The 27461-nt window shown below is 35.9% G+C and overlaps 4 protein-coding genes and 2 long non-coding RNA genes across 8 annotated transcripts; 3 read left to right on the forward strand and 3 right to left on the reverse strand.

Moving 5' to 3' along the window:
- Positions 1–20: 20 nt before the first annotated feature.
- Positions 21–2628, forward strand: LOC111470262 (aldose reductase). The gene is made up of 8 exons (XM_023115821.1): positions 21–199; positions 291–341; positions 1022–1095; positions 1180–1267; positions 1356–1562; positions 1733–1804; positions 1991–2233; positions 2313–2628. The coding sequence occupies exons 1-8, from the start codon at positions 59–61 to the stop codon at positions 2400–2402; spliced, it is 966 nt and encodes a 321-aa protein (XP_022971589.1). The 5' UTR covers positions 21–58; the 3' UTR covers positions 2403–2628.
- Positions 693–16553, reverse strand: LOC111470265. The gene is made up of 3 exons (XR_002715003.1): positions 16523–16553; positions 9626–9629; positions 693–760 (listed from the first exon to the last, which is right to left on the reverse strand). It is a non-coding gene; the product is annotated as an uncharacterized LOC111470265 (long non-coding RNA).
- LOC111470263 (short-chain dehydrogenase reductase 2a-like) lies at positions 4368–5473 on the forward strand. Its single transcript, XM_023115822.1, has 2 exons — positions 4368–4470; positions 4570–5473. Exons 1-2 carry the CDS (start codon positions 4385–4387, stop codon positions 5390–5392), a joined length of 909 nt encoding a protein of 302 aa, XP_022971590.1. The 5' UTR covers positions 4368–4384; the 3' UTR covers positions 5393–5473.
- Positions 12486–16159, reverse strand: LOC111470264. Of its 2 annotated transcripts, none has more exons than XR_002715002.1 (4): positions 16086–16159; positions 15611–15853; positions 14893–15022; positions 12486–12823 (listed from the first exon to the last, which is right to left on the reverse strand). It is a non-coding gene; the product is annotated as an uncharacterized LOC111470264 (long non-coding RNA). The 2 variants fall into 2 exon arrangements; XR_002715001.1 differs by having other exon boundaries at positions 15611–15873; positions 16086–16155.
- Positions 16554–18543: 1990 nt separating the features above from the next.
- On the forward strand, positions 18544–23626 carry LOC111470124 (TOM1-like protein 6). 2 transcript variants are annotated; one of them, XM_023115618.1, is made up of 9 exons: positions 18544–18965; positions 19609–19687; positions 19862–19960; positions 20568–20681; positions 20916–21161; positions 21241–21326; positions 21693–22001; positions 22215–22725; positions 22762–23626. In XM_023115618.1, the coding sequence occupies exons 1-9, from the start codon at positions 18844–18846 to the stop codon at positions 23341–23343; spliced, it is 2148 nt and encodes a 715-aa protein (XP_022971386.1). In that variant the 5' UTR covers positions 18544–18843; the 3' UTR covers positions 23344–23626. The 2 variants fall into 2 exon arrangements, with proteins under 2 accessions (XP_022971386.1, XP_022971385.1); XM_023115617.1 differs by having other exon boundaries at positions 22215–23626.
- Positions 23627–24358: 732 nt separating this feature from the next.
- On the reverse strand, positions 24359–27461 carry LOC111470260 (alanine--glyoxylate aminotransferase 2 homolog 2, mitochondrial-like). Its single transcript, XM_023115819.1, has 8 exons — positions 27173–27461; positions 26683–27084; positions 26442–26585; positions 26189–26368; positions 25145–25370; positions 24959–25072; positions 24789–24875; positions 24359–24714 (listed from the first exon to the last, which is right to left on the reverse strand). Exons 1-8 carry the CDS (start codon positions 27419–27421, stop codon positions 24671–24673), a joined length of 1446 nt encoding a protein of 481 aa, XP_022971587.1. The 5' UTR covers positions 27422–27461; the 3' UTR covers positions 24359–24670.

The raw sequence follows: 27461 nt of genomic DNA on the forward strand, positions 1-27461 counted from the left end.
GTTCTTTTTGGTGCATATTTCTTCTATTTTGCATGCAGAGAAGGAAATACAAGGGAAAATGGCACAGGCTGCTATGACGGTGCAGGATGAAGAGCATTATTTTACGCTGGTGAGTGGGCACAGAATACCAGCCGTTGGATTAGGCACTTGGAGATCTGGTTCTTGGCCAGATGATTCTGTGTTCACTGCTATTGTTGAGGTATTTTCATGTCAAAAGTAGAGCCTTCACGTTCGCTTGTTTATTGATTGACGTTTTTACTGAATTCACGTTACTTTTACTTCGGCAACAGGCTGGTTACAGGCACATAGATACTGCTGCAGAATATGGAGTTCACGAACAGGCATAATCTCTCTCTTTCCCTCTATTCTAGATGCTTAATTTGTTAGGAATTATGCTTTTAGCATAAGCTCTCCTTTGCTTTGGACTTCTCTAAAAGGCCTCAGGCTAATAGTAACAATATTCCTCGTTTAGAAATGCATGATCATTCTCTAAATTAGCCAATGTGAGGTTCACTCCCAATAATTCTCCCCTCGAATAAACTACATTATAAGCCTCTCCGGAGGTTTATGGAGCTCTCGAACAAAATACACAATTTGTTCGACACTGTAGTCACTCTTGACTACACCTTCGAGGGACGCAATTCTTTGTTCAAAATTTGAGAATTTTATCGACATTTCTAAGTTTTGATGTCATATTAGGAATCACGGATCTCTACAATGGTATGATATTGTCCACTTTAAGTACAAGCTCTAATGGCTTCTCATGCCAATGGAGATAATATTCAACACTTGTATGCCAATGGAGATAATATTCAACACTTATATGTCTATGCCAATGAAGATAGTATTCAACACTTGTATGCCAATGGAGATAATATTCAACACTTATATGTCTATGCCAATGAAGATAGTATTCAAACACTTATAAACTGAGAATTACTCCCCAACCCCAACATAATTTCCATTATAATGACCATTAGACAGCAAAATTTTGTATTGCACTTGTGTAAAACTCTTGCAGGTGGGTTTTGGTCTACAAGCGGCAATGAAAGCAGGAATCCGTAGGGAAGACCTTTTTATCACCACTAAGCTTTGGTAAACAATAAACTGAAAGTCAAATGTGAGTACCAAACTTGGACTTGGTTGATATCTGTTCCTATCTGGTTCCATGTGTTTTAGGTGCTCTGACCTGTCCCCAGACAGAGTTAGAATCGCATTAAACAATGCTCTTCAAGAACTCCAAGTTGACTACCTTGATCTTTTCTTGGTATTTGAAAAACTAAACCCCATTTCAATTTGGTTGATATCAACTAAAGTTCATTTTTAATATGGAAAATTGAGTTGTTGTACATCAGATTCACTGGCCCTTCCATCTCAAAGAAGGAGCCAGCAGGCCTCCAAAAGAAGGGGAAGTTTTGGAGTTGGACATGGAAGGCGTGTGGAGAGAAATGGAGAAGCTTGTAAAGGAAAATCTGGTTAGGGACATCGGGATTAGCAATTTTACTGTGAAGAAACTCGACAACTTGCTCCGTTTTGCCCAAACAATGCCATCCGTATGTCAGGTTAATATTAGGAATCACGAACTTCTACCATATTTACCATAAACACTATTTCTAAAAGGAGATACTGTGTCATACTTATAAACTCATGATCCTCCTCTTAATTAGTCAATGTATCCTCGACAGTGTGTCTCAACTAACTCTCGTATTGTCTTTATCTCGTGTCGTGCCAGATGGAAATGCACCCAGGATGGAGAAATGATAAAATGCTAGAGGCTTGCAGGAAAAATGGCATCCATGTCACTGTAAGATATGCTAGTCACTTGAATAATATGATGGTTATTTGGAATTTGGCTTCCTTACCTTAAGAAGGATGAAAACGAGTCCCAATCTTCGAGCACCAACAACCAAATCGTAACCGAACCGGGTTGCAATTTATTCAATTTTAAAGCAAGGCCATGAACGAAAGCAGAATTGATGTATTTTTGTAGGCCTATTCGCCTCTAGGGTCATCAGAAGGAGGGAGAGATTTAATTCACGACGAGGCGATTGAAAGAGTAGCGAAGAAGCTGAAGAAAACTCCAGGCCAAATTCTTGTGAGGTGGGCTATTCAGAGGGGAACTAGCGCCATTCCAAAATCAACTCACTCGGAGAGAATCAAAGAGAACATTGGTGTGTTTGGATGGGAAATACCGAATGAGGACTTTGAAGCTCTTTGTAGGATCCCAAATCAGGTAAGAAAAGTAAACCCATCCCATCTTCTGTTGCTTATATGAAGGGTGATAGAAATTGAAAGGTGACTTTGTGGCTTAGAAACGAGTGCTAAGTGGAGAAGATCTATTTGTGAACAAAGAGGCTGGACCCTTGAGGAGCGTGGCTGATGTTTGGGATCACGAGGATTGAGGAGTTAATAATCCACAAATACTTGTCGATATGCAAGTTTTCTCTGTAAAAAGACAAAAAGCTTGATAATGGTGTATGCTAGGTAGGTTGTGTTTGTATTTATTTGGGTAAGTCTAGTACAATCCAAATATAGATGCAAGTGTCGGGGGTTGGACAACTTGGTTTTTAGTGCATCTGTTGATATCTTTGACTCGGTTAATGTTGCTAGCTGCATCCATTTTTGACTTGTCCAAGAATTTGTTCTATTCTTGAGATCCTTCTGCTTCTATTGGATTTTTTTAAATATTTTGGTGTCTTTTGAATGATCTTCAAGGTATTATTGAGGATTTAATCATTAAATCGCTTATCACCATATTAAATTGGGTCTTATTTGATTAAATAGTTTAATTAATTAATTAAAAAAAAGTTAAATTAATATTTAATATTTTAAATATATAAGAAAAATTTTAATTTGAAACTTTTAAATTAATGCTTTAGTTATCAGAGTCTATAAATGTATAAGGAGAAATCTTTACACAATAAAGGTGGTATGGTTAGTTATGGCTATTATTTCATGCTTTATTTTAATATTTATTTTAATGCCTTATAAAATCAAATATTGTTGGAACGAATCGTTTATATTCTTCGCAATTATCAATTCAACACAAAAGACGAAACACAATCATATATGTGTGATGTAACATTATAACATTTTTTATAGTATTGAAAATATCGACTCAACCAAAAAAAGTACCGAAAACATCAACTCAACCTAACAAAATGATATATTTTAATCGAGCTACAACCTTATTAGAATAAAAATTAACAAAAATATCACGTTTTAATCCTATGAAAATTAACAAATTATTTAAAACTTACTACTATAGTAGGCCCATTTATATATTGATAAACTAACAAAACGTTATACGTGAAGGACTGTATTTCTATAATTTATAATATCTTTTCACACATTATATTTTCTAAAAAAAAAATAGAAGGGTTGAGGAAAAAAGCAAATGATATTATGACGAAAATTTCGCATAAATATAAATATAAACAAAATATTTATTTAAAATTTATTATTCTGTGAAACCGAATCTTCAACGCTGAAAATTGGGAGATTTTGGGAATATTAGGTACGAAAATATCACCGAATTTCCGTTGAAAGTACATTTCCTAGCTGCTTTTACCTTTTCAACTGTTCAATTCCCTATTTTGACTTATAATTTATAATTTTGTAAAAAAAATATATTGCAAGTATTTTCTGATTTTACTATTATAAATCTATTTCGAAAATATCAAATATATACCTATTTTTTCGTTAATTTATTCTTTAAAATAAAATTCTAAGTATTTCAAACACAAAATTTGAAATTATTTAATTTTTACAGTGAACCGTACGATTATTTATTATATATTTTTAAAGAAAGCAGCAATATTGGAAAACCAAGACCTTTGGTTAGCTCATTTTCCAATCCTGTTGACCGTGGCGTTAGGCAGCTAATATCTAGATCTGGGCCGCCTCATTTTCATCTAAATATTAAACAAGGCAATTTATTGTAATAATTAATTAATTAATGTATAATTTAAAACTAATCAAAAAAAATTTGGTGGAATTACTGCACAGCTGTAAATTAATTCTAAAATTATTGAGAAAATCCATGTTGGGAGGAGTGAGCTGGATTATGAAGCCTACGGGATATCAAATCTTCGTTATCCCTCTCTAATCACTTCTAGATTTGGCAAAATAAGTAATTAATATATGATTATATGTTAAATAATATGTAATTAATTTTGATGTGGCCTAGATCGTGGAGCACGCACGGGTTTAGCCCTTACCCTTTATTTCTTTTCCAATAAAAAAAAATATATTTGGTTTATCAATCTACCTAACTTCAATAATGAACCGAAAAATAAAATAAAAAATAAAATAAAATTCCTCTCCTTATAAATTCCCTTTCCAATTCTCTCCCCCACTTCGTCCTCTATCGCTCTCTCCCGCCATGACTGCCCAAGTGCTGCCCGAGCAAGCGCTTCAAAGCAATATTCATCTCTTGCAAAGGGACAGCCCTACCCCTTCCTATAAAAGGTATTAAAATAATATATATGTATGTGTGTGTGTGTGTATGTATCTATGTATGTATCTATGTATGTATGTATGTATCTTAGCTTGATGTTTTGGTTTTAGGTTGGAGGGAAAGGTGGCGATTGTAACGGGCGGCGCAAAGGGAATCGGAGAAGCGACGGTGAGGCTGTTCGCCAAACACGGAGCCAAAGTAGTGATCGCCGACGTGGAGGATCTCCTCGGTGAGGCTTTGGCCGACACGCTTTCTCCAAATCCAGTGACGTTCGTCCACTGTGACGTAAGCTTGGAGGAAGACATGGAGAATCTAATCAACTCGACGATGTGTCGTCACGGCCAAGTCGACATACTATTCAACAATGCCGGAGTTTTAGGTAACCAATCCAAGACTCGTAAGAGCATCGTTGATTTTGACCCTGACGAGTTCGAGCGCGTGATGTGTGTGAACGTCAAAGGCGTCGCGTTGGGCATAAAGCACGCGGCGCGTGTGATGATTCCCAGAGCTACCGGCTGTATAATCTCGACTGCTAGCGTGGCAGGTGTTTCAGGAGGTATGGGTCCACATGCCTACACAGCATCCAAACATGCCATTGTTGGCCTCACTAAGAACACTGCCTGCGAGCTTGGGCGTTACGGTATACGTGTCAACTGCATTTCGCCGTTTGGAGTTGCCACGTCGATGCTTGTGAATGCGTGGAGGGATGACGGAGACGAGTGCATGAACTTCGGGATTCCATCGCCAGCTGAGGTGGACAAAATGGAGGAGTTCGTTAGGGGTTTGGCCAATCTTAAGGGCCCCACATTGAGGCCTAAGGATATTGCTGAGGCGGCGCTTTATCTTGCCAGCGATGAATCTAAGTACGTCAGTGGCCATAATCTCGTTGTTGATGGTGGAATCACCACTTCAAGAAATTGTATCGGCTTGTAATTTTTTTTTTTTTTTAATTTCCAGATATTTGTGGAAAAAAAAAAAAAAAAGGACACCCATATACCTGTTGGTTATACTTGGTAGTAGGATTAATTTAATTTTAATTTTTTATTTGTTGTTTGTTCTATACTTATTTAAATTTTGAAAAAATTACTTTTAAAAATGTTCTCTTTTCTAATTTTTAAAACTTGATTTAATTTTTTTAAAATATAAACAAAATAAAAAAATATATAGAAGTGGAAAATAAGTGGGGGAGAATTTTGTCGGCCGATTTAATTTTTTATGGTACGCAACGAAATCAAACTGAAAAAACAGAGAAAAAGCCACGTCACTAGCATGATTGGACGGCAAGAACTTGGTGATCCGATTAATTGGGTGACGTAATCTCACAAGTTATAATATCTTGTAAAAAAAGTTATGTACTTATTGTAGCATTTAATTGGAAGGGCCTCATTTATCCATTCCAATGGTTTAGTAAAATAATCGAAAAAAATATTAAATTACCAAATTGGTCCATGAACTATATAAAGTTTTTTTAAAAGAATTTTATATTTTTTAATTTTATATTCAAAAAGTGTATAAATTTTTAAATTTTTAATTTTATATCAAAAGGTTTCTAACAGACCTAATTTTACAAAATGTACTTAAACTAAAATTTTAGTTTAACCAAATAAAAAAAATAAATAAAAAAAAAAAGGAAAAGATCAAAGTTGCAAGAGGCAAATGGAGAGAAGACAACCCTCTGGGAATTGAAGGGGTGTTGGGCAGCATCAAGGCTGTCACATTGAGAGTTTATAAAAATAAGAAACAAAGAGACGAAAAACAGCTACTTGCGATTGGGCAGTGAGCGAGGCAAGGTCACTGATGGGGGAGAGACAGAAGGAGAGCTGTAAAGGAGGGGCCGGGAAAAAGCCAGCAAAGCCAGCCAGACGTATATACTCTTTCAATACACAGAAAGAACAGAGTACAGAAAAGCAAGCTATGGTACGGAACATGCCTGGTTAGGATATCATTAATTTATGTTGTAGACATTATTTAACCAATTTGCAAGTCACCGAACATTTCATATAAACGCGTTTAGAAATTATGAGGCTGACAGTGATACTTAACGTGTAAAAACGGACAAATGATATCAGAGTTAGACACTGGACGGATGCCAACGAGGATGTTGAGCTCCAAAAATAGTGGATTGTGAGATCTCAAATCGATTAGTAGAAGGAACGAAACATTTTTTATAAGAGTGAACTGGCAGAGATAAAGTGGACAATATTTACTAGAGGTGAATTTTCTTGCTAAGAACTGAGGACATAATGGGTTGACATTGGCAGAGATAGAGTTCAGAGTTGATGAGAATCGCAACGAGTAAAATTGTTTAGAAGACTCGATGACTCGAAAGCAGTATTTTCTACAGTTCGAAGTGGGTCCTTACCTCACAAATTAAATAGACATATCTAGTGATTTCTTGGACGGTGGGTAAATGGCAACTCGAACACGCAAGTGGTCAAAGTCCAAAATTCAACCCAAAAGTCAAACTTGTTTAGCTCTAAATTCCCCATGCCTCTCTAGACTTTTTAACCTTTTGACCAACTGAAAATTCAACATCAACCTCAAACTTTCCACATTCTTTGAATCTGATCTCCATTTTCTTTCCAACCTTTTGCTTTCCGTCGGCCTTTTTCTGGTATTGGTATTAAGCTACAAATATTATTCCCCCACCAAACTCAGATTCAATCTCCATTGTTATGTCAATTCATTTAAAAGCTTAATTCTAAAATAGAAAATGGAGAAAAATCATGTTACCATGTCTGTTAACATCTTTAACGTCGAAGTTAAATGATTTAGCCACCGAAAAGTGTACATTGTTAGTAGCTAGTAACTGTCATTTGGACGTGGTCTTAGTTTATTCATGTATCCCTCATTTACTCGAGTGTCACGTGCCCACTAGTTACACCTTCATATCATAGTAGAACTTCTCTTAGTAGGATGTGGTCCAAAAACGAACCAAGATGGAAGTTAGGTGTATGTGACGTCTAAGTAAGAAAAGGTGTATGAATGAATTTAGATTACATTTGCAAATGAGAGTGATCACGAGGAAAAAAAAGGTTAAGAAGTGCTTAAAAGATGCATAGTAGTTCAGTCGTAAAAACTTTAAAATGAAGTGTGTTTAGCTTAAAACAATCTTAAAATGACGTGGCATGAGTACGAGGGTCAATGCCTCGATAGAACCCGGATGGATGGATGTTTGGGATGTCCCGATGAGATGAGTGACACACGGGCCCGTCCTCAATGGCATGACCGAGTGAGTTATGATGACCGATAATACCCGAGAATCAGGATGCTGTCAAGACATATGGGCCATGTCGATAGAGATCGAGATGACAAGAAGAGACGCGACGTTGTATTGAGAGACCTTGGACCCGAACAAACGCAAGGTCGAGCCGAATGACTTGGCCTACTGTAGAGGCAAGTCAGATGTGTCGCAAACAATTAAACATGCATGTGCAGGCAGCGTGTATAGGCGAACAAGCTTGGATTCCGCACAAGCGATGTTCGATTGGCGAAGACAAACCTCGCTTAAGGTCCGACGAAGCCACAAAGTCGGGACGAAAAATATATATGGAGCTTAATTCCCCTTAAGGCTGGTCGTCGTGAGCGTGTCAAGATCACGACGCCGCGCGATAAAAAATGTAGAACCATGACATTGAGCGATGTACGTGAATTGCTCGAACAAAGCAACCTTTTTTGGCAAGGATGTTGGCTGCTGCACAATAGCAATGTGCTGAGGTTAGGCCCATTTCTGTTGAACCCGTCCATGTCAGCACTAACTCATGTCTACATAGCAGCGACGTCATTAAATTTATTAGTTCATTAACACCATACAGCAGCCATCTGTCATCCCCGGTACGACGGAACCGAAGCTAATCTAACAAATCAATCCTCGAGCTTTTCCCGAAAGGTTTTTCCATACTTATAAACCAACCAATGCTAGAGTACTCATAACATTTCTTCTCTCAAACCAAATACTATAGAGCCTCCTCTTAATCGATACTCGACTCTTTCTTTAAAACCCTCGAACAAAGTACTTTTCTATCGGTAAGTTTCTGTCAACTACATTGGGATGCAATACATCAGCACATGAGCTCACCCGCCATGCACGACCGACCAAAACGACTCAAAACTGGGTTGAATATCACCTTCTTAAATGAACGAACTAGTTTTAATTTCTATGTAACTTTTTTCCGTTGTTTACTCCAAAAATAAATAAAAAATAAAATATCACTTTCCTGAAGAAGTTTTTATAAAAAAATTTATAATAATTCCTATTTTTCCGGTTGATTAGACAAAAATTGCACATCATGCTTGCCACTCACCTTGCTTTTCACTAAAATAAAAATTAAAAAAATAATAATATTAAATAAATCTTCTCATTTATTACTCTTTCATATCTTTATAATTTATTTAATTATAAATAGAGAATTTTCATATTTGTGATGATTTTAGCCAATATTTTAAATAATTTTTTTTATTTGAAAAAAATAAATATAAAATTATTGACTAGTTTAAATTATTAAAATCTTATAAATTTATTAGTCAATATGCACATTAATTGACCGAATATAAAAATTAAAGTAAATAAAATTAATAATTAGTGGTGTGGGCATTAAGGGAAAGAAGTTCAGAACAAAATTTTGGCGCACTTATAAGCAAAACCACTAATTTATTGATTATTATGATGCTAAGCTACGACCTCCGACATTTCTTAATTAACAATTAATTCTTTTGTGAAATATAAATGATGTCAACTAAGCATAGTTTTGGACTCTAATTCCCAATTAATTATTAATTAACACACACCACGAGTGAGTGTCTCCACTTTGGAACTCTTTGTTTGGTTTCCGGTTTTGTCCCTTTCCTTGTCCAGTTTAGTCTTAGTGGAATTCCACTACAAACACTATCGTATCGCCTGCACCCAAACAGCCACCTTCCGCTTTTTTTCTTTTTTCTTTCCATTTTTTAGTACAAGAATGTAATAAATATATATATCATTTGTCACACCCAACTTTTTTAAAAAAATTATTCGCTTATGAGCTTATTGTAAATTTTATTTCTTTATGTTATTATTTTATTGAGGGTTTAATTTGACGGAATAGAAGATTTATAATTAAGACAAATTAACCGACTTTAATATAAATATCCAAAAAAAAAAAAATTAAAAATTAAAAATTGCCCCACCACTCTAATTTAATAATACTTTTATAATTCTATAATAATTTATTTTAATTAAATTAGATAAGCTGAATCTAAGATAAACTTGATGTAATACGTAACTAACCTTTCGATTAAATGAAGTCAAAAGAAGAACAGTATTATTTTGATATCGAAAGAACATAGGATGGAAAAATAAAGGCATCTAGATATCTAAGCTATGGACAAGAACTAACTAGGTTTAGAATGAAAAGATGAGAAGACGATAAAAAGTTGGGAAGTGGTCTAAAGAGAAAAGACGTTGAAAATAATAATAATCAGTAAATAACACAGTTCATTGAATAATGCGGTATAAATCTTTTTAGCAGACTAGATTCAAAAATAGGGACGGAAAGTTTCACAAAATGCAACAAGCCATCATTGCTTGAAACATAAATAACACATGGACTAAGGTCATGGTACCTATGAATCTATGTATTTGATAGATTTAATTATTTAAAAGTTGCCATTATCTATCAATTTATTCATTATTCAGTCCATGTAGATGTATATGAACATTTCTCCTAAATTAAAAGAACCCTCCTTTTAAATTTATTCCTAAAAGTAAAGGCGTTTCGAGATCAAGCCCACCGTGCCATCATCACTGTTAGCTTCACGATTTTTAAAACATGTATCTTAACCTCTCTCATAAGAAATGTTTCATTCTCCTCTCTAATCGATGTGGGATATCCTCGCTAATACACTGCCAAGTTACTAACTCTAATACCATTTGTAGTAGATCAAGCCCGCCACTAGTAGATATTGTTTGTTTTGGTCCGTTATTTATTGCCTTCAACCTCATAATTTTTAAAACGTGTTTGTTGGGGAGATGTTTTCACGTCTTTAGAAGGAATGTTTCGTTTAACTCTCCAATTTGAATCTGGCATATTATGATGTAGAGGTTAAATAAATTCATTGAAATTCTATTGGACCTAAAATAAACTAATATTAGTTAATATTTATTAAGTGATAAAAAATACTATTTATTTTTTTTATTACTTTTTGTTGAAAATGATTTACCTTTATGACTGAAAGGTAGAAATTATATAATTTAATGGTTAGGCCCCTAATTAAATCACAATTTATAGTTATTTATAATAATGTTATCAAATTATAATAATTAATGTTTAGTGTTAAAATGAAATACATGGAAAGAAGGGCGGTGACGGAGATAAAATGAAAGGCGGGAGCAGGATGAGCACTACGATGGGAGAGTGGTGGCGTGGCAGTGCATAGACGGAAAGAGACTGACGGTGAGTGTGGGACTGGGAGGTGCTAGGTCACTGTAGTATTTCCTGGAGAGGTCCAGGCTAACAAGGTTTAGAACACGTCGACTTTTTCTTAAACATTTAAATAATTTTTCTATTAAATTAAAATAGTTTTAAATATTTATAAAAAATAAAATCGAAAATGGTATTTGTGAAATAAAGGAAGAAAGTTGGCGAATAATTAATGGAAAACGAAAAGCTTCACAAATCACAAGCCATTTTGAATTGAAATCCTTGGCGGGCCCCACATACTGACTAGACGCTGTGGCTATAAATATGGCTGCAATAAAGCGGGGCAGCCACTCGTATCAGCCTGCTCCGGCGACCTGCCTCCAAAAAGTGTAGTTCTCGGGAAGGGAGAGCGGCGGCGGAAGGTGCGTGCCGATCAGGATGGAGAAGCAGGGCACGTGCATTACTTACTCAGCTGGTAACTCCACGGCGGCGCCGCCGCTGAGTGGGTTGTTCATGTGCCCGTCTTCCCCATCGTGACCACTGCAAACCTTAGTTCTTAATTCACGAAGCAGAGATCCAAATTCAGGTAACTTTATTTATTTATTTATTTATTTATTTATTCGTTTTCTAATATATTGCAAAAAATATAGTTGAAATTTAAAATTAAGAATTAGAATATTCAAGTCGTTTGACAAAAATTGGAATTAATTGCGGAAAAAATGAAAAAGAAGATACAGATGAAATTCTTGGATTCAAAGATGTCCAATTGTGAATTTAATGGGATTCAGATTCAAACTGATGAGTCCAATTCGTTGACTAAATCTTATCAACTTCGTATTAATCATAATTCCAAACCAGTTATTAAAAAAAAAAAAAAAAAAAATCCAATTGTTTTTGTGCTTTTCTTTCTTGATATAATATTCTCGTATATTTTCATGTACGGATTCTTTTTATAAGAGATTTTATCGAATCGATTTATTTTTATGAATGAATATTCAATTGTATTTATTAAAATTGTTCGAATACGAGAAATATTACATTTCGATTTAAAACAAAATTCTGAATTAACCAAAAAAAATTAGTTAAAAAATTAATATCAGATGATTTATATTTTTTTTAAATGGATAAAGTTAGAATTACAAAAATGGTGGAATCAAGTCGATAAAGATTTTACTCAATGTTATTTAAAAAAAAAACGGTTAGTTGATGTTTTTTTTTTTAGGAAAAGGAATAGAAGAAGTACTAAGTTTTTAAAGAAAATGAATGCATGTAAATATTTATGATTCCCATAATATTTTTTTAAAAAAATTAATAAAAGAAGTTTTTTATTTTTAAAATAAACCCAAAATTTTGGAAATTTTAATGAAATTATAGACTAAAAATAGACAAAGAAATATGGAAGACAAACAATGACTAAACTTCTGCGTCTTTAGTGACTCTTCTCAAGAAACCTTATTTAGTGTGTGTATAGATGGATGAAAGAAGGAAGAAAATAAGAGGATTATATAGAAAAAAGTTAGCCGTCGAATCTATTTAACCTTATTATGACATATACTTTGATCAAAATGTTAGAAATTTGAAACCCAACCTCACACATTATTGAATTAAGAGGATGAATTTTGCGACGTTACAACTACTCGATGACGATAGATTGAGATAACAAGTTTGCGTTGGTCTCTTCGATTTTTTGAGAGTGATTTATACATTAACAGAATCGAGTTTTGATTTCGATTCATTAGTTGAAAAATCTAAACATGAATGAAAGAATAAAGGTACATCCTCTTCACATCTTTAGAATCACGCGCAAAATAAATTCGAATGGACACAAATGCGAAAGCTTCAACCTCTTTTAGCATCCTTTTTTGAACTTATTACACATGTGGAGCCTCTCGTGTATCATGTGAGCTAGCTCGTTTCACTGTAGTGGCACAATCTTCTCCTTCTTCCACGGAGAAACTTATGAAATCTTCAAACAATCATTCACAACAAGTTTTGGTGTGGATCAGTAGCAATGAATGAAACTAATCCACTAAGTTGTAACCAAATATTCAATCAATTAATCATAAAAGAAGTGGAATTGATCCACTTAATATCCACAGGAAGGCATACAATGAAATAGTTGTCCCAAAATGAATGGTCAATAAGAGTGATAACACCAAAGAATCCTAAATGAAAGTAAGAGCAAAATAGGCAGAAGAAGAGGTCACTATAATGGTTAAGGTAAAAATATTAAAAAAAAAAAAAAAAGTAACTTTGGTTTGTGATTAGTTAGCTTTCTTCTTTGGAGCTATGGAACAAGGTATATCATTTCTTCGATACTTGAGTCACTTTAACTACACTTTCGAAGCTCCCAATTAAGTTAAGAGCATGACTTTGATACTATGTTAGAAACAACGAATCTTCACAATGACATGATATTGTTTATTTTGAACCTAAGCTCTTGTGGTTTTGTTTTTTGTTTCTCCAATCCAAAAGGTATCAGACCAATGAAGATTGTGTTCCTTAAACTCATGATTTTCTCCTTAATTAGTCAGTGTGGGACTATTTCTCTTAATAATCCTTAACAAACCCAAATCGTGTAGAATGAATTAGGTTGATCGGGTTTTTCGAATTATCAATCTTTTGAACTCCTCTAATGATTATCAAATCCTTGGGGGAAATCTTGAAGATAATGTAGTTTGAAAGTTCTGGTTTTCTGGTTTTCTTTTGCGACATTTTTTTTTTTTTTTCATATTATAACTTGTATTCAACCACTATAAATAAAGGCATCCCACCCTCCTTGTGTAGCAAAGTGTGTAAGGACATGTAATATAAAACACAGAAATCCTAGATTCTTTTTAGTTGGGCTTATGTAAAGGTTCGTTCAAATATATATATATTTTAATTACACAGCAGCCTCCAACTTCCAAGTGGGACTCTCAAGTTCTTCAAAAGTTAATAGTTAGTGAGATTCAACAAAGAAATTGGTTGGACCTGCCTTTCAAAAAAATATTGGAGAATAGGTTTATGACTACTCTTAAAACGGTGTAACAGCTAAGCCCACAGGCTCAACGTGTTAAGAAATGTTTTTCTTTCTGGACTTTCCCTCCGGTTTTAAAATGCGTCTATTTGGAAGAGGTTTCCATACTCTTTGAAGAAATGTTTTGTTATTCTTTCCAACCAACATTGAATCTCACAATCTACCCCTTTAGGGAGGTGTCTAGCTCTGATACCATTTGCAGGAACCATAAACCTCCATAATGGTATGAGTCCACTTTGAGCATTAGCTCTCGTGGCTTTGCTTTTGATTTCTCCAAAATGCCTCATGACAACAGAGATAACTCTTCTCTCGTAAAATCACCCTTTTCAGCCCAAAATTAAGAACTGGCCACTCTTCACATCAGTTTCTAACAGAGGAAAAAAGAGTCCATTCACCAGGGCAACCTAATGAGGTAGGATGATATCCAATTTACCGAACTCCGACTATAAAGTTCTTAGTCCAACTCCCATGCACGCATGTAAACCCAAGGAACATTATCTAATCAGATCTAATATCTAGGCACTTGCAAAGTTCCCAATTCATTAGCAACAGGCCGTCTATTTCAGAACAATCTACGCTTTCATATTGAAGAATACAAGAAAACAAAGTCCCATGATCAGATGATTTTGATTATAGTTTATCTGAACAAAATATGTGAGATATCTGAAAACAGCCACTAATGATAAGATGCCAAAATGACCATGACATAACATGGCAATAGAAGGCTCATATTAGCTTGGCTTCGTAGATCCACATTACTTCTTATACTTAAAAGCAGACTAATCAACTAGCATCAAGTAATATGCCTGTTTTCTTGCCAAGCTAGCCAAAGTTTCCACTATATTCACAGCTTAGGATTAAATAAGTTATCTTTACAGCAGAGCAAAGTATTGGGGAAAAAAAAGTAATGAATAATGCTCAAGTGAATCATCTTTGATAAAAAACAAATTATGGGACAATGATGATTTATAATATGGCTTGATAAAAAGTAAGCATTGGTTAAAGTTTCCACTTACATTTACACCACCAGAAGGTTGAGCTGCATAGAAAGGAAGGGCGCGTCCTTTCTTTTTTCAGACAAAAGGTTATGTGAAGTATCGATCCGGTCTACCACAACACGAGTTAACAAAGTTGTCGTTGCAATACCTATCCAATGTCACAATTGCAATCTGTCAGGACTCGCAGTACGACTATGAGACACTTACTTTTACCCTCAAATAAATGATTCAACTAAAACTTGGGTCGCTATTGGCATGAGCGACATATGATGCTCAAGTGTAACCGTCTAAGACCATCACTAACAAATATTGTCCTCTTTAGACTTTTTCTTCTGGGTTTCTCCTCAAGGTTTTAAAACGCGTCTACTAGGGAGAGGTTTCCACACCCTTATAAGGAATGTTTCATTCTACTCTAACCAACGTAAGATCTCACATCAAGCCTCGACTCCGTTCTTGATAAAAGATTTTAGAAAACGGGATAGAAAGTTTTAGAAAACATTTGGAAAGCAATGTTATAGACTAGTAATAAGTAATAATGATGACATTAATCGCATATAACTCAGATACGAAAAATATAACCAGATTTGATTTTAAGTGACATACACACACAAATTATAATATAAAATAATAAAGATTTAACTAATAAGAAAGTAAGTAAAAAGATACCACACATCGTAAACAAACATAACTGTATCACTAACGCAGAAAAGTTTAAATTAGCTAGAAAGTATATCACCAGAAGTTGAAATCTGACGAGGGAAACAACTTCCAAGAATTTCTTTCAAATGGCTTCAATTACATCACCATGATTCATAATCCTAAAAGCCAGCAAGTAATCTGCCAGCCCTCTTTAGCTGCATCTCACTTCTGAAACTTCCTTGCGTCGTCAAGTTTCCGATTATACACAACATTTCCAAGAGAATACTGTAAGTAATCGCATCAGGTTTGCACCCCATTTGAATTCCTGTTTCTGGATTACCTTGTTTGCATAATCCATGCCTGTACACATTCTATAGTATAAATATTAGGAACTAAACCAAACAGGCATTTCATCAAACAGTTCATCTGCAATCCTATTATCCCCATTCAAGAAGGCTTGAATCCATCGACCTTCATTATATTCAATGGATCGAAAGCATCTGAACTCGTCCCTCTCTTAACGAAGAACTTAATTACATTAGAATAATCCAAAAAACGGGACAGAATCATACCTCTTTTGTTCCAGAAAGCTAAGCATCTCACTGCGAGAGGATTCCTCTTCGTTATCAAATAATCGAAAATCTCTATAGCATTGCTAAATTTAAACAAAATACTAATGTTTCCATTAAGTACCAAAAAAAATTAAGATAATTTTATTAATTTAGCCTTATTTTTAAAGAAATTATAAACTATTTAGATTAAACTCCAAATTGTTTGATTAAAAATTAAAATAAACTACTTAGGGTCCAGACTTAAATTAAACTTTCTCCCCTTCTTTTAAATTGAATTCTTTTAAATGGGCGACAATGTTACGTAGTGGTGATTTTGCACGAGATCAACTAGAACGAACGATTAGAATTACTGTCCAAAACATGTAATAAAAGCCTTTTCACGTATTATTATTGTTAGATGAACACAACACTCTCCACAATGGTATGATATTGTCCACTTGGGCTTCTCAAAATGCCTCATATCAATGGAGTTAGTATTCCTCACTTATAAAGCCATAATCATTCCCTAAATTAGCCTGTGGGACTTTCATCATCCAACAATTATTATATCTTATTTGGTGTTGTTTGAAATAGTTCGTATCACTAAAATGTTGACCTATGCCCAAGTTTCAATAACAATGAAGTTTTTTTTAGATGAAACTTGATGATAACCGTTTAATTTATATATTTTTTTAGATGAAACTAAAATTTTTTGAGATAATGGAGGTTGAAATAGGTGGCAGAGATGAGGAAAACTTCTTTGCCCTCGTCTTTGTCCCGTCCAATAAACATCTCTAATAATAAGAGTCTCAAAACAAATCAGTCGGTCCATGTGAGCTCAAGTTAACGTTTTTTCAAGTCCGATTCCAAAGAAGAGGGGAAAAGTTTTTTGCAATCCTAATCGTGAAAATAATACAAACAATTTAAGTCAAATTGTCTTATAAATACTTTATGATCTCGGTAAGGATACTATAAACCCAATTCCAATATTATTATGATCCCGTGAAAGGTACTTTTATTTTTGTAACAGTCCAAACCCACCCATAGTAGATATTATTTACTTTGGTTTATTACGTATTGTCGTCATCCTTGTATCTAGTAGGGAGAGGTTTCCATGCCTTTATAAAGAATGTTTCATTGTCCTCTCCAACTAATATATGATCTCACAATCCATCTCCCTAGGTGGTCCAAAGTCCTCATTGGCACACCACCTGGTATCTGACTCTAATATCATTTGTAACAACTTAATCTTACCGCAAGCAGATATTGTCCGCTTTAACCCATTACATATCACCATCAATCTTAAAGATGATCTCTTTTTTCGGTCGTTAAATCACATGCAGTTTAGATATATACTTTATATACCCAAATTTGTACATAAATTTTAAATTTATTAAAGCGACGAGTGGATGTACACCTCCAAATCAAAAAAGCTATGATTTCCCACCTCCGTTACCCACTCTTTTACTGGACGGTGACGTATTTAATTATTGTCAATCTCTGTTCCTTTCTTATTCTCATTATTAAATTACCCTTAATTATAGACACCACAATTCTGCCAAACATGCCCATTAAAATAAGTCAGCCATCAAACCATAGGTTATAGAGCAAATTAATTCTTGGGGGGTCCAAATATATTATTAATATAAAGTTTAATCCCATTGTATATATTAAAGTGAATAAATATATATATGCCCAAAGTTCCAACTAATATAATTTGTCACCCAATTGTTTATACAAAAATTTTAAAATACTAACTTATTATGAATAAATTAGAATATGGTTATTTAAAATATCAAACATATAATATTTCAATTAAAAATAAATGCAATCAATTACTCAATTTTTATAATTAAGAAATTCAGCCAGTACTCAGTAGGGCCAAATGAAATGATAAGTTGAAAATGAGGGTTAAATTTGCAATAATTTCAGTTTCTTGGGCTAATTTCGAATAAAATGGAAATTTTGTGGCACATACATGACATTTCCGTTGGAGAAAAAAACAAAAGCCAATCAACTGAAGACGCGGAACAAGTATCCTTAATTGTGGGTCCCACTCAATACCAAAGGCATAATTATACATCCACGACTTTTATTCCCCACCCCATTTTTTATGACGTCATTATTTGTTATTAATACTAATCATTCACGACCATGCATAATCCCTAGTAAATGGAATATTAATTCAAAAAAATGCTAAAAATTGAGATGCGTCTGATTTCTCATGGACGGCTATGATTAAGGAGTGAAAAAAGGCTGACGAACGAACGCTTACCGTTGGATAGTTGTAGTGAAATATGATTGCGACGTGTGGCGGGCGCATTGATTGGAATCTGATGGAGTGCTTACTGGATGGAAGCTCTAGGAGACCGGCGTTCTAAACTGGAAGGGCAAATTATGCCGAAAAGAAAAATAAATTTAAATAAATAAAAACGGTCTTTTTTTGTTTTTTTCCATTTTCTTTCTCTTTTGAAGAAAAGAAAGCAGAGGGAGAGAGAGAGGAGAGAGAGAGAGGAGAGAGAGAGGTGAGAGAGGGAGGGAGAGTTTGACGATTCTGTGTGGTATGAGAAGAAAACAAGAAAATCCCTAAAAAGTTATTCTGAACTTTCCCATTTCTTTCGGTCGTAGGGACGATGGCGGTGTATTTTCCTGGAAAATTATGCTTCTGAATCTTCCATAATTGCCGTTGTTTATCTAAATTTTTGTTGTATTTCTGCGGATAAACGTAGTAGGTTTGTGTTTCAATCAGAGAGAATCGGAGGGGAACAGAAGGTAAAGGATGTCTATATCCTCTTCTTCTTCAGCAACTGTAGCAGTCGAGAAGGCTACCAGCGACCTTCTAATCAGTCCTGATTGGACTATGAACATCGACATATGCGATTCCATCAATTCTAATCATTGGTAAACCAACCATTTCATCTTCGGTTTGACTTTCCTGCCTCTTGAATTCAGGCTTCGATCATAATCTTTCATGTCTCAAACTTCCTTTAATTACTTAGTTGTTAATTTTCTTTGATGCGATGTTGAACGTGCGGACGGACATATATGCGTATGGATTTTTCCGTATTTCTTTTGTCAGTTGTTGTTTGTTGGAAATATTGTATTTTAGGATTGTTCTCGTCTTGTTATTATTATTGTTTATTTCTGTTTCTCTGATGTCTCTAATTTTAACGGCGTTTGCTTGATTTCTCTGGGGGTCGGTATGGTAAGGGACGGGGTTATATGAGAGGGTAGATGCCATTTCTTCGCTTCCCCTTCTGAAATTGATGTTTGGAGCAACTTTTTTTTGTCGAAGAAGTTCTGTTTGACATTAAGTTAATGTTAGGCTGATAGTTTGTGGATTCGATTTCTTAATTGGTGTTTGTCATTAAATTTAGTTGGTTGGTGGGGAAGAGGGAAAGATGGTGTTCAGGGCGTTATCTAGAACCGTGTGGGATTATATCTCTCTTTTACTGTTAATTTTCAACTATTTAGCTTTCTCCTGTTCACTTGCTGAAATTTTGAACTTATGTTTAGCCAACTTTGTGGATGGTCTGTTCCTCAGGCAGGCGAAAGATGTCATGAAAGCTGTGAAAAAAAGGTTGCAACACAGGAATCCTAGAATTCAGCTGCTGTGTCTAACGGTATTTTATTTTATTTTATTTGGGAGGGAGAGGGGGCAAGGCTCCTTGAATTGATCATCAAATATAGCCCATCGAGTTAATTGTTAGAATCTATTCACCCTAGATGTATATCCAATAGGAAGTTTTATATCTAAATTGTCTGAACAATTGCTTTGCTGTCCTTGTGAAATGTAGCTTATAGAGACAATGGTGAAGAATTGCGGTGATTATATCCATTTTCAGATTGCTGAGAAAAACATTCTTGGAGAGATGATCAAAATTGTCAAGAAAAAGGTAAAAGATTAAGATCGTATATTTGGCTTGCTCATGTTCAACACTTCTAGGTTTTTAGTCTCCCTAATCTCTCCCTCCCTCCCACTCTCTTGCTTATTTACTCTGTTTTGAGTGGACTCATATGAGTACTTTGCGTGAATGTTTGATTTTGTGGCCATCTGCATGCACCTAGCTGTCAATTCTTTTTTCTCTAAGTAAATATTATAGTTGACATACTGTTAATTGATTGAGATTAAAGGATTGAAAGGTTGGCTTGGCTTAGTATGATTGTTTGATCATATCGAAACATTACTTAAGTCATGCCTCAATAATCTCTCTTGCTCGTTACCAGGAAGAAACAATTTGGGGAGGATATGTAATGAACTCTTCATCCAGAATAGTCAATGTGCTAAGAAATTATCGAGCACTCGTATGAATGTTACTCAACTCTAATGACCATCTTGTTTTTTCTTAGTGTAAACCTGCATGTAGTGTATTTTGATATTGAACTGTGTAATCTTTAGGTTACTTTGTTCTTGGGTGTATGATGAATTAGGGTATGCTCTTTATCCAAATGTATCATTTATGTCCAAGTTTAACCTTTGCATGCACTTTATCCATGATGCAGGCAGACATGAATGTGAGGGACAAAATCTTAGCGCTGTTAGATAATTGGCAGGAAGCATTTGGTGGACCTGGGGGAAAGCATCCTCAATATTTCTGGGCGTATGATGAATTAAGGGTATGCTTTTGCTATTAATAGCTGTTTATATACTCTTTATGTGATTTGCTGACAGATAGGTCAATCTGGGAATCTTGTTAGCAACAGACATTCTTAACATGCCATGTTAATTGACTTTTACTATATAGTAAAAAATTTCATGGTCATACTATCCATAATTGAAAATTTATGTTCTTATTTTCATGAAATTCAAACTATTTTAGAGTTTATTAATCTCAAATTTTGTGGATACAGCGTTCTGGAATTGAATTTCCCAAACGTTCATTAAATGCTGTTCCAATTTTTACACCACCTGCTTCCAATCCAACCCTAAGGATTACACAAGCTGGCTTTGGAATGCCTAGTAACTCGTCAAGGAGGCTTGATGAGACAATGGCAACAGAGATTGAAGGCCTAAGTTTGTCGAGCTTGGATGCCATGCTTAACATTATGGAGCTCCTGAATGATATGCTGCAAGCTGTGACTCCTGAAGACTCTCTTGTATGTTCAATGATATTTTCAGCATTTTTATGCTCTGCTTATGGAAAAAATCCCTTACCCATCCCATCTCTGCTTGTAGGCTATTAAAGATGAGGTGATTGTAGATCTTGTCAGTCGCTGTCGTTCTAATCAAAAGAAGTTGATGCAGATGTTGACAACAACCGGGTTCGCTCCTTTATAATTACTGTGGACTTCTGTTTGTATCCATCTATTTTCTTGTTTGCTTTCATTCTTTCTTTCTCGCACGAACTCAATAGGTTGATACTTATTGAGTGTCAGATTGAATTAGGAAACCTGTCACTTTCTAAATTCTGGAAAGTACGTGCTGTAGATATTGGTTTTGGATGAATTCTAAACTGCTAAATTTCATGGGGTTATAAATTGTCCTATAGCAACTGGGTGTGTTCTATAGAAGGTCCTGAATTCCGTTTTTTAGTTTTTGTATGATGATTGATATCTTTCTTTCTTTTTCTTTTTTTTTTTTTTTTTTTTTTTTTTTTTTTTTTTTTTTTTTTTTTTGCAATTATGTAGGGATGAGGAACTTCTCGGTCGAGGTCTGGAGTTAAATGACTCCTTGCAAACTGTACTTGCTAAACATGATGCACTTGCTTCTGGTTCTTCTGGTTCTGTGTTGCCAACTCAATCAAGAAATCTGAGCCTGCAGCAGCCGGAGTCGTCTGCTGCCACACAGAAAGCGAGTGAAGTAGTAAGAGGTTCAAGCTTAAGAGATTCTAGTCCTCCACCAAATGTGAATAATTCATCATCAACTCCTTCTTTAGCAAGGAGGCCGATAGAGGAGGAGGACGAAGAGGAGGATGAGTTTGTACAACTGGCTCGAAGGTTAGTCATGATTGGTTGCCAGGTTTTCATATTCATTCATCATCGTTAGGGATAATATAATTGAGCTATCATGCCCAGATGATCTCTAGATTTTCGGATGATTCTGTTGAGATAACATAGGCTAATGGATATATATTTGATCGTTTCAGTCTCGTCTGTTTTCCTTTTTGGTTATTTGTGTTCAACTGTAAATGGCGAACCTTTCTAATGCAGGCACTCTAAATCACCGCCTGTACCTAGTCAAAGCGCTTCCACTGGAACTGTTGACAACTTGGCATTGGTGACCACAGGCAACACGGTTACTTCATCTACGCCAGCACCCTCGAACACTTGCACTGCATTAGCTCTGCCAGATCCTCCTGCACCCGTTAAGACTTCAAAAGAGCAAGATATGATTGATCTCTTGAGTATCACTTTATCGTCAGCATCGGCCTCTCCTCATACTCCTCTCACTCCACCTGCGTCGAGCCAAAATGCACATCAGGTGCCTGCGTCGTCAAGTGCGCAGGGGTATCATCATCATCATTCTTTGAGCCAAGGCCAGACACCTTTCAACAGCTACGTCGTGCCATGGGCTCAACCTGGACCTCAAGTTCAGTTACAATCACAAACCCAACCACAATTACCACTGCAACAACAATTTCAGCCACAGCCACAGCCCCAACAACAATTTCGACCTCAGCCTCAGCCACAACCCCAACAACAGTTTCAACGTCAGCCTCAGCCACAACCCCAACAACAGTTTCAACGTCAACCACACCCACACCCACAGCCACAGCCCCAACAACAATTTCAACCTCAGGGACAGCCACACCCACAACAACAGTTTCAGCCTCAACCACATTCGCAGCAACAATTTCAATCTCAGCCCCAGCCCCAGCCCCAGCCCCACCCGCAACAACAATTTCAGCCTCAGCCTCAGCCACAGCCACACCCCCACCCGCAATTTAATCCACAGTATGCTCAATATTCCTCGTGCTACCCTCCCCCGCCTTGGGCAGGTTCTTTCAATGCCAACCACCAGGGTAATGTCTCTGCTCCAAATATGGGTAATCCTCGTGGGATGGAACCTGCATTATCTACGTCTTCATCGCCTGCTGGACCGGTGCAGCAACTCAACTCATTCCCTTATAGAGGAAACAATGAGATAACTGTGCGTGGAGGAGACTCAAGGGCTGGTGGTCCCCGGAACTCAACACCGTCGTTCATTCCATCATACAGACTTTTCGAGGATCTAAATGTTTTTGGCAATTCAGATCCAAGATTGAAGGTGACTAGCAGTAGCACTTCTTCTAGCTTAGCCGGAAATTCTGGTCAAAGTATGGTGGGTGGAAGAAAGTGAAATAACCAGGTCATTATCTGAAGATTTCTCCGTGTTAATATAAAAGTATCTTCTTCATCTTTGTGTTATATCTAAAACAGATTGGCAGAACATGGTTTTCACCTGATCATATTGATTATATGGAGTTGAAGCAAAATATGACTTGTATATTTTTGTTCTGTTCATAAAACTGTCTACTTTGTCATGCTTTTCCGGCAGACTGAACCGTTGCATGGAAGGTGTAAAACGGTGTAGAAACTCAACAGGAGGGCAATCTTTGGTTGAAGCATTCGAGACTTGGTGACATCTTTGTCTCACTGTTTAATAATTATTGTACCCGTTCAATTATTTTCAAACACGTAATTAATGTTTGGCTATGTTTAAGTTCTTAGTGGCTCGATGTTTTTATCAAACACTAATTTAGTCCCTACGGTTTAAGTAGTTTTACTTGCAGCTAAATTTCCCAACCCAGCGAATTGATGATAATTTTGAGGAAGAAAAATGTCGCCAAAAAATATAAAACATTTTAGTTTCTTCTCTAAGTTCATAAGAAATTAGTAGATCAAAGAAATTCCCGAGCTTCCAAAGGTGAAAAGACTGAGTTATTGATAATACTTTTTGAAATTACGGTCTAGACATTATTGCGAGAAGCATTTAAATTTGATGAATTTAACTTAACGCATAGGTTTAATGAAAAGAATTAAATACGCTCTTAAATAGTTTCTCAGTTTTCTCTCTTTGATGATCTTTTTACTCGGGAAGCTTTATCAATTCATTAATTATTATCATTTATTTTTAACCTTCCATTACGAGTAGATCTACTCATACATCTATTATCATCCTAAAAATGAATTGGATAAGATATCCATTATCATTCTTAAAATATATAGAATAAGTAAAAAAAACATTTATTATTATTCTAAAAATTGAAGTTCAAATTCAACTTTAAATGGATTCATAATGTCCTCATATTTTGGACACGAGTTCACCAATGGACCCATGCTCATCAAAGTCTCCACATTCTCAACGCTATGAGTAAGGTGAGTCATAAATGACGTTTTTTAAGCATAAATTCGGAGTTTCTTTCATTTCAAGAAGAACAAAACAACAGAATAGCCCCAAGATGTTCTTCTTCATAATGAACACCGACGCTGTAATCCCCACATTTTCAAACGTTTTTCTCAGAAAAAGCTTACAAATTTCTCACGAATTCTCCCCTTTATTACTCGATCTCTTCTCCATGATCGCTTCAGTTCTCCAACGCTTCGGGTTTCACTTCCTGTAATTTTACTTCTTCTCTGTAATTTTACATCTTCACTGTGAATTTTCTTCAGTAATTTAATTCTCCTCAGATCTTGGACATCGTGTAATCCATTGCACCCACAAGAAAATCTGGAGAAAAAAAAAACAGTAAGTTCTCCAAATTTTCACTGCGGTTAATTAATTTACAATTTTACTAGTTTTACCTGCATCTTCTTTAGTGAAGCAAAGAGGTGGAGTGATTCTAAACACATTTCCACGACACCCACCTTTCCCAATCAGCACTCCCAAATCTACGATTAAAAGCACTTTTAATTTCATTAAAAAAAAATAAAATACTAATTTTATAAAAAGGTTTGAAATTGAAAGAAATTACCTTTCATTTGATCCATTATATGAAGAGTCTCGAGCTTTGCTGGGGTTTTCAGCTCACGATCGGTCACGAGTTCGACACCAAGCATTAGCCCTCTTCCCCTTACATTTCCAATCACTGCGCCACAGAAAATGAAGCTCTTAATAATAATAATATTATTATTATTATGTGGGAAAGATTTTAATTTACGTTGGTATTTATGTTGGAGAGCTGTGAGGCTGTTCTTGAGATATGTGCCGACGGTGAGTGCGTTTTGTTGAAGATTTTCTTCGGCGATTACGTCCAAAACGGCGCGGCCTGCTGCGCTGCAGACTGGGTTTCCTCCGAAGGTGTTGAAATAACTGCGTTGAGTCAATACTTCCGCGATTCTTGGAGTCGTTACCACTGCTCCCAGTGGGATTCCACTGCCAATTCCCTAAGCCAACCGTGACAATTATTATTATTATTCTTAATAAGCTAAGCTTTGAGGAAGGAACCTTCAAATTAGAAGGAAAAGTTATTTGTGTTGTGTTTTGATCCATTGTATTGTCGTTAGTCTCACACAGATATTGTTCGCTTTGCTTTGTTACATATCGCCATCAGTTTTAAAATGCTTTTACTGTGTCCAGGTTTCCACATTCTTATAAGGAATGTTTTGTTCTCTTATACAACATATGTGTGATCTCACAATTCACCTCTCTTGGAAGCCAGCATCCTCGTTAGCACACAGTCTGATATCTACCATTTGTAATAGCCCAAAAGTCCACCGGTAGCAGATATTGTCCGCTTTGGCTACCGTCGTAGTTTTAGAATACGTCTACTAGGGAAAGGTTTCTACACACACTTATAAGAAATGCTTCATTTCTCTTTCCAATCAAGGATGGTTCACCTCTATCTCACATTTCACCCCATTGAGGGTGAGCGTTCATAGATATTGTCCGTTTTGTACACATCGACATTTGGCTCACGGTTTTAAGATGCGTTTATTAGGGAGAGGTTTTCACAGCTTACAAGTAATGTTTTGTTAATTCTCTCAATTTCGTATCGACGTGGGATCTCACCGGTTTTATCTCCTATTTCAATAAAAAAAAATTGGAAAAATTTGTGAGCGGGTATTTAGTCGAAGGCGAGGATGGAAATATAATCCGTCAACCCATTTAACTAAAGAGAGAATCTCCTATTTCTACCTCTCAACTTTGTGAGGGAGTCTCGGACCCTACCAATTAAATGAACATTCAAAAGGTTAGTACTAACTTTTGCCATGGTGACGATGTCAGGAACAACACCTTGAGCTTCAAACCCCCAGAAGTGGCTGCCTGTGCGGCCAAAGCCAGCTTGAACCTCATCGGCAATACAGAGCCCGCCGGCGTTTTTAACCATTTTGTATGCCGCCGGCAAGTAACCAGGCGCCAATTCAACAATTCCTCCCACTCCCTGTTAAAAATTAAAATAATTTGGACCCATTTATATAAAAAAAAATAATAATAATAGAAATAAAAATTATTACTTGTATAGCTTCGGATATAAAGGCAGCAACGTTGCCGGAGGTTCCATATTCAATGATTTCTTCTACATCTCTGGCATACATCCCACCGTCGGATCCGAATATTCCTCTATATGGGTCTGGATTCACAGCATGATGAACTCCACTCTATATAGATATATATATATTTATTTATTTTATTTATTTATTTATTAACAAATTTATAAATTTTTAGTTTTGGATTTAAAAGGGTGTAGAAAGGGACCTGAATGACGTTGAATTTCCAAACGCTCTGAGCGGTGGCGCCCATGGTTCCGGCGGCGTTGCCATGATATCCGTTTCTTAAAGAAATGACGTCATGGTTGCCGGTGTACAGCTTCGCCATCAACAACGCCAGCTCGTTCGCTTCTGTGCCGGAATTCGTAAAAAACACCACTTTCAGGTCGCCGGGCAATTTGGCGGCTAGAGCCTCGGCGAAATCAGCGACGGTGTTATTGAGATAGAGAATAGTTGAATGTTGAAGCTTTCTTGTTTGATTGACAATGGCTTCCACCACTTTTGGGTGGCAGTGACCGCAGCTCACCGTCGCGATTCCGCCGAACGCGTCTAAATATCTCCGCCCATTTTCGTCGAATAAATATTGCATCTTTCCATTTACAATATTTAGCTGCCCAAAATAATAATAATAATAATTAAATAATAATCCCAAAAAAATGGAGAAATTAAAACATGGGAATCCAATGAGAGAAACTCACAGGTTTTTTATAAAAGAAGAACATTGAAGGGCTGAGGAATTCCTTCCGTTTGGCTAAAATCTCCTCGCCGGACGGTCCCTCGTACGGTGGCGGAGTGTAATCAAAAGCCGGTAATTTGGGAATAAAACCCGCTTCATTGTGATCGGCGGCGATGTCCTTCCGGGCAACCTGTACAGAGTACCACCGTCGCCACCGGTTAATTGACGACAATCTTTCAGACACTATCCGGTTGCCGGTAATTCTCAGCATTATTTATTATTATTTTTTTGGTTATGAAATGGAAAGAGAG

The sequence above is a fragment of the Cucurbita maxima genome, unplaced genomic scaffold, assembly GCF_002738345.1.
Source record: "Cucurbita maxima cultivar Rimu unplaced genomic scaffold, Cmax_1.0 Cma_Scf00043, whole genome shotgun sequence".
Taxonomy (NCBI): domain Eukaryota; kingdom Viridiplantae; phylum Streptophyta; class Magnoliopsida; order Cucurbitales; family Cucurbitaceae; genus Cucurbita; species Cucurbita maxima.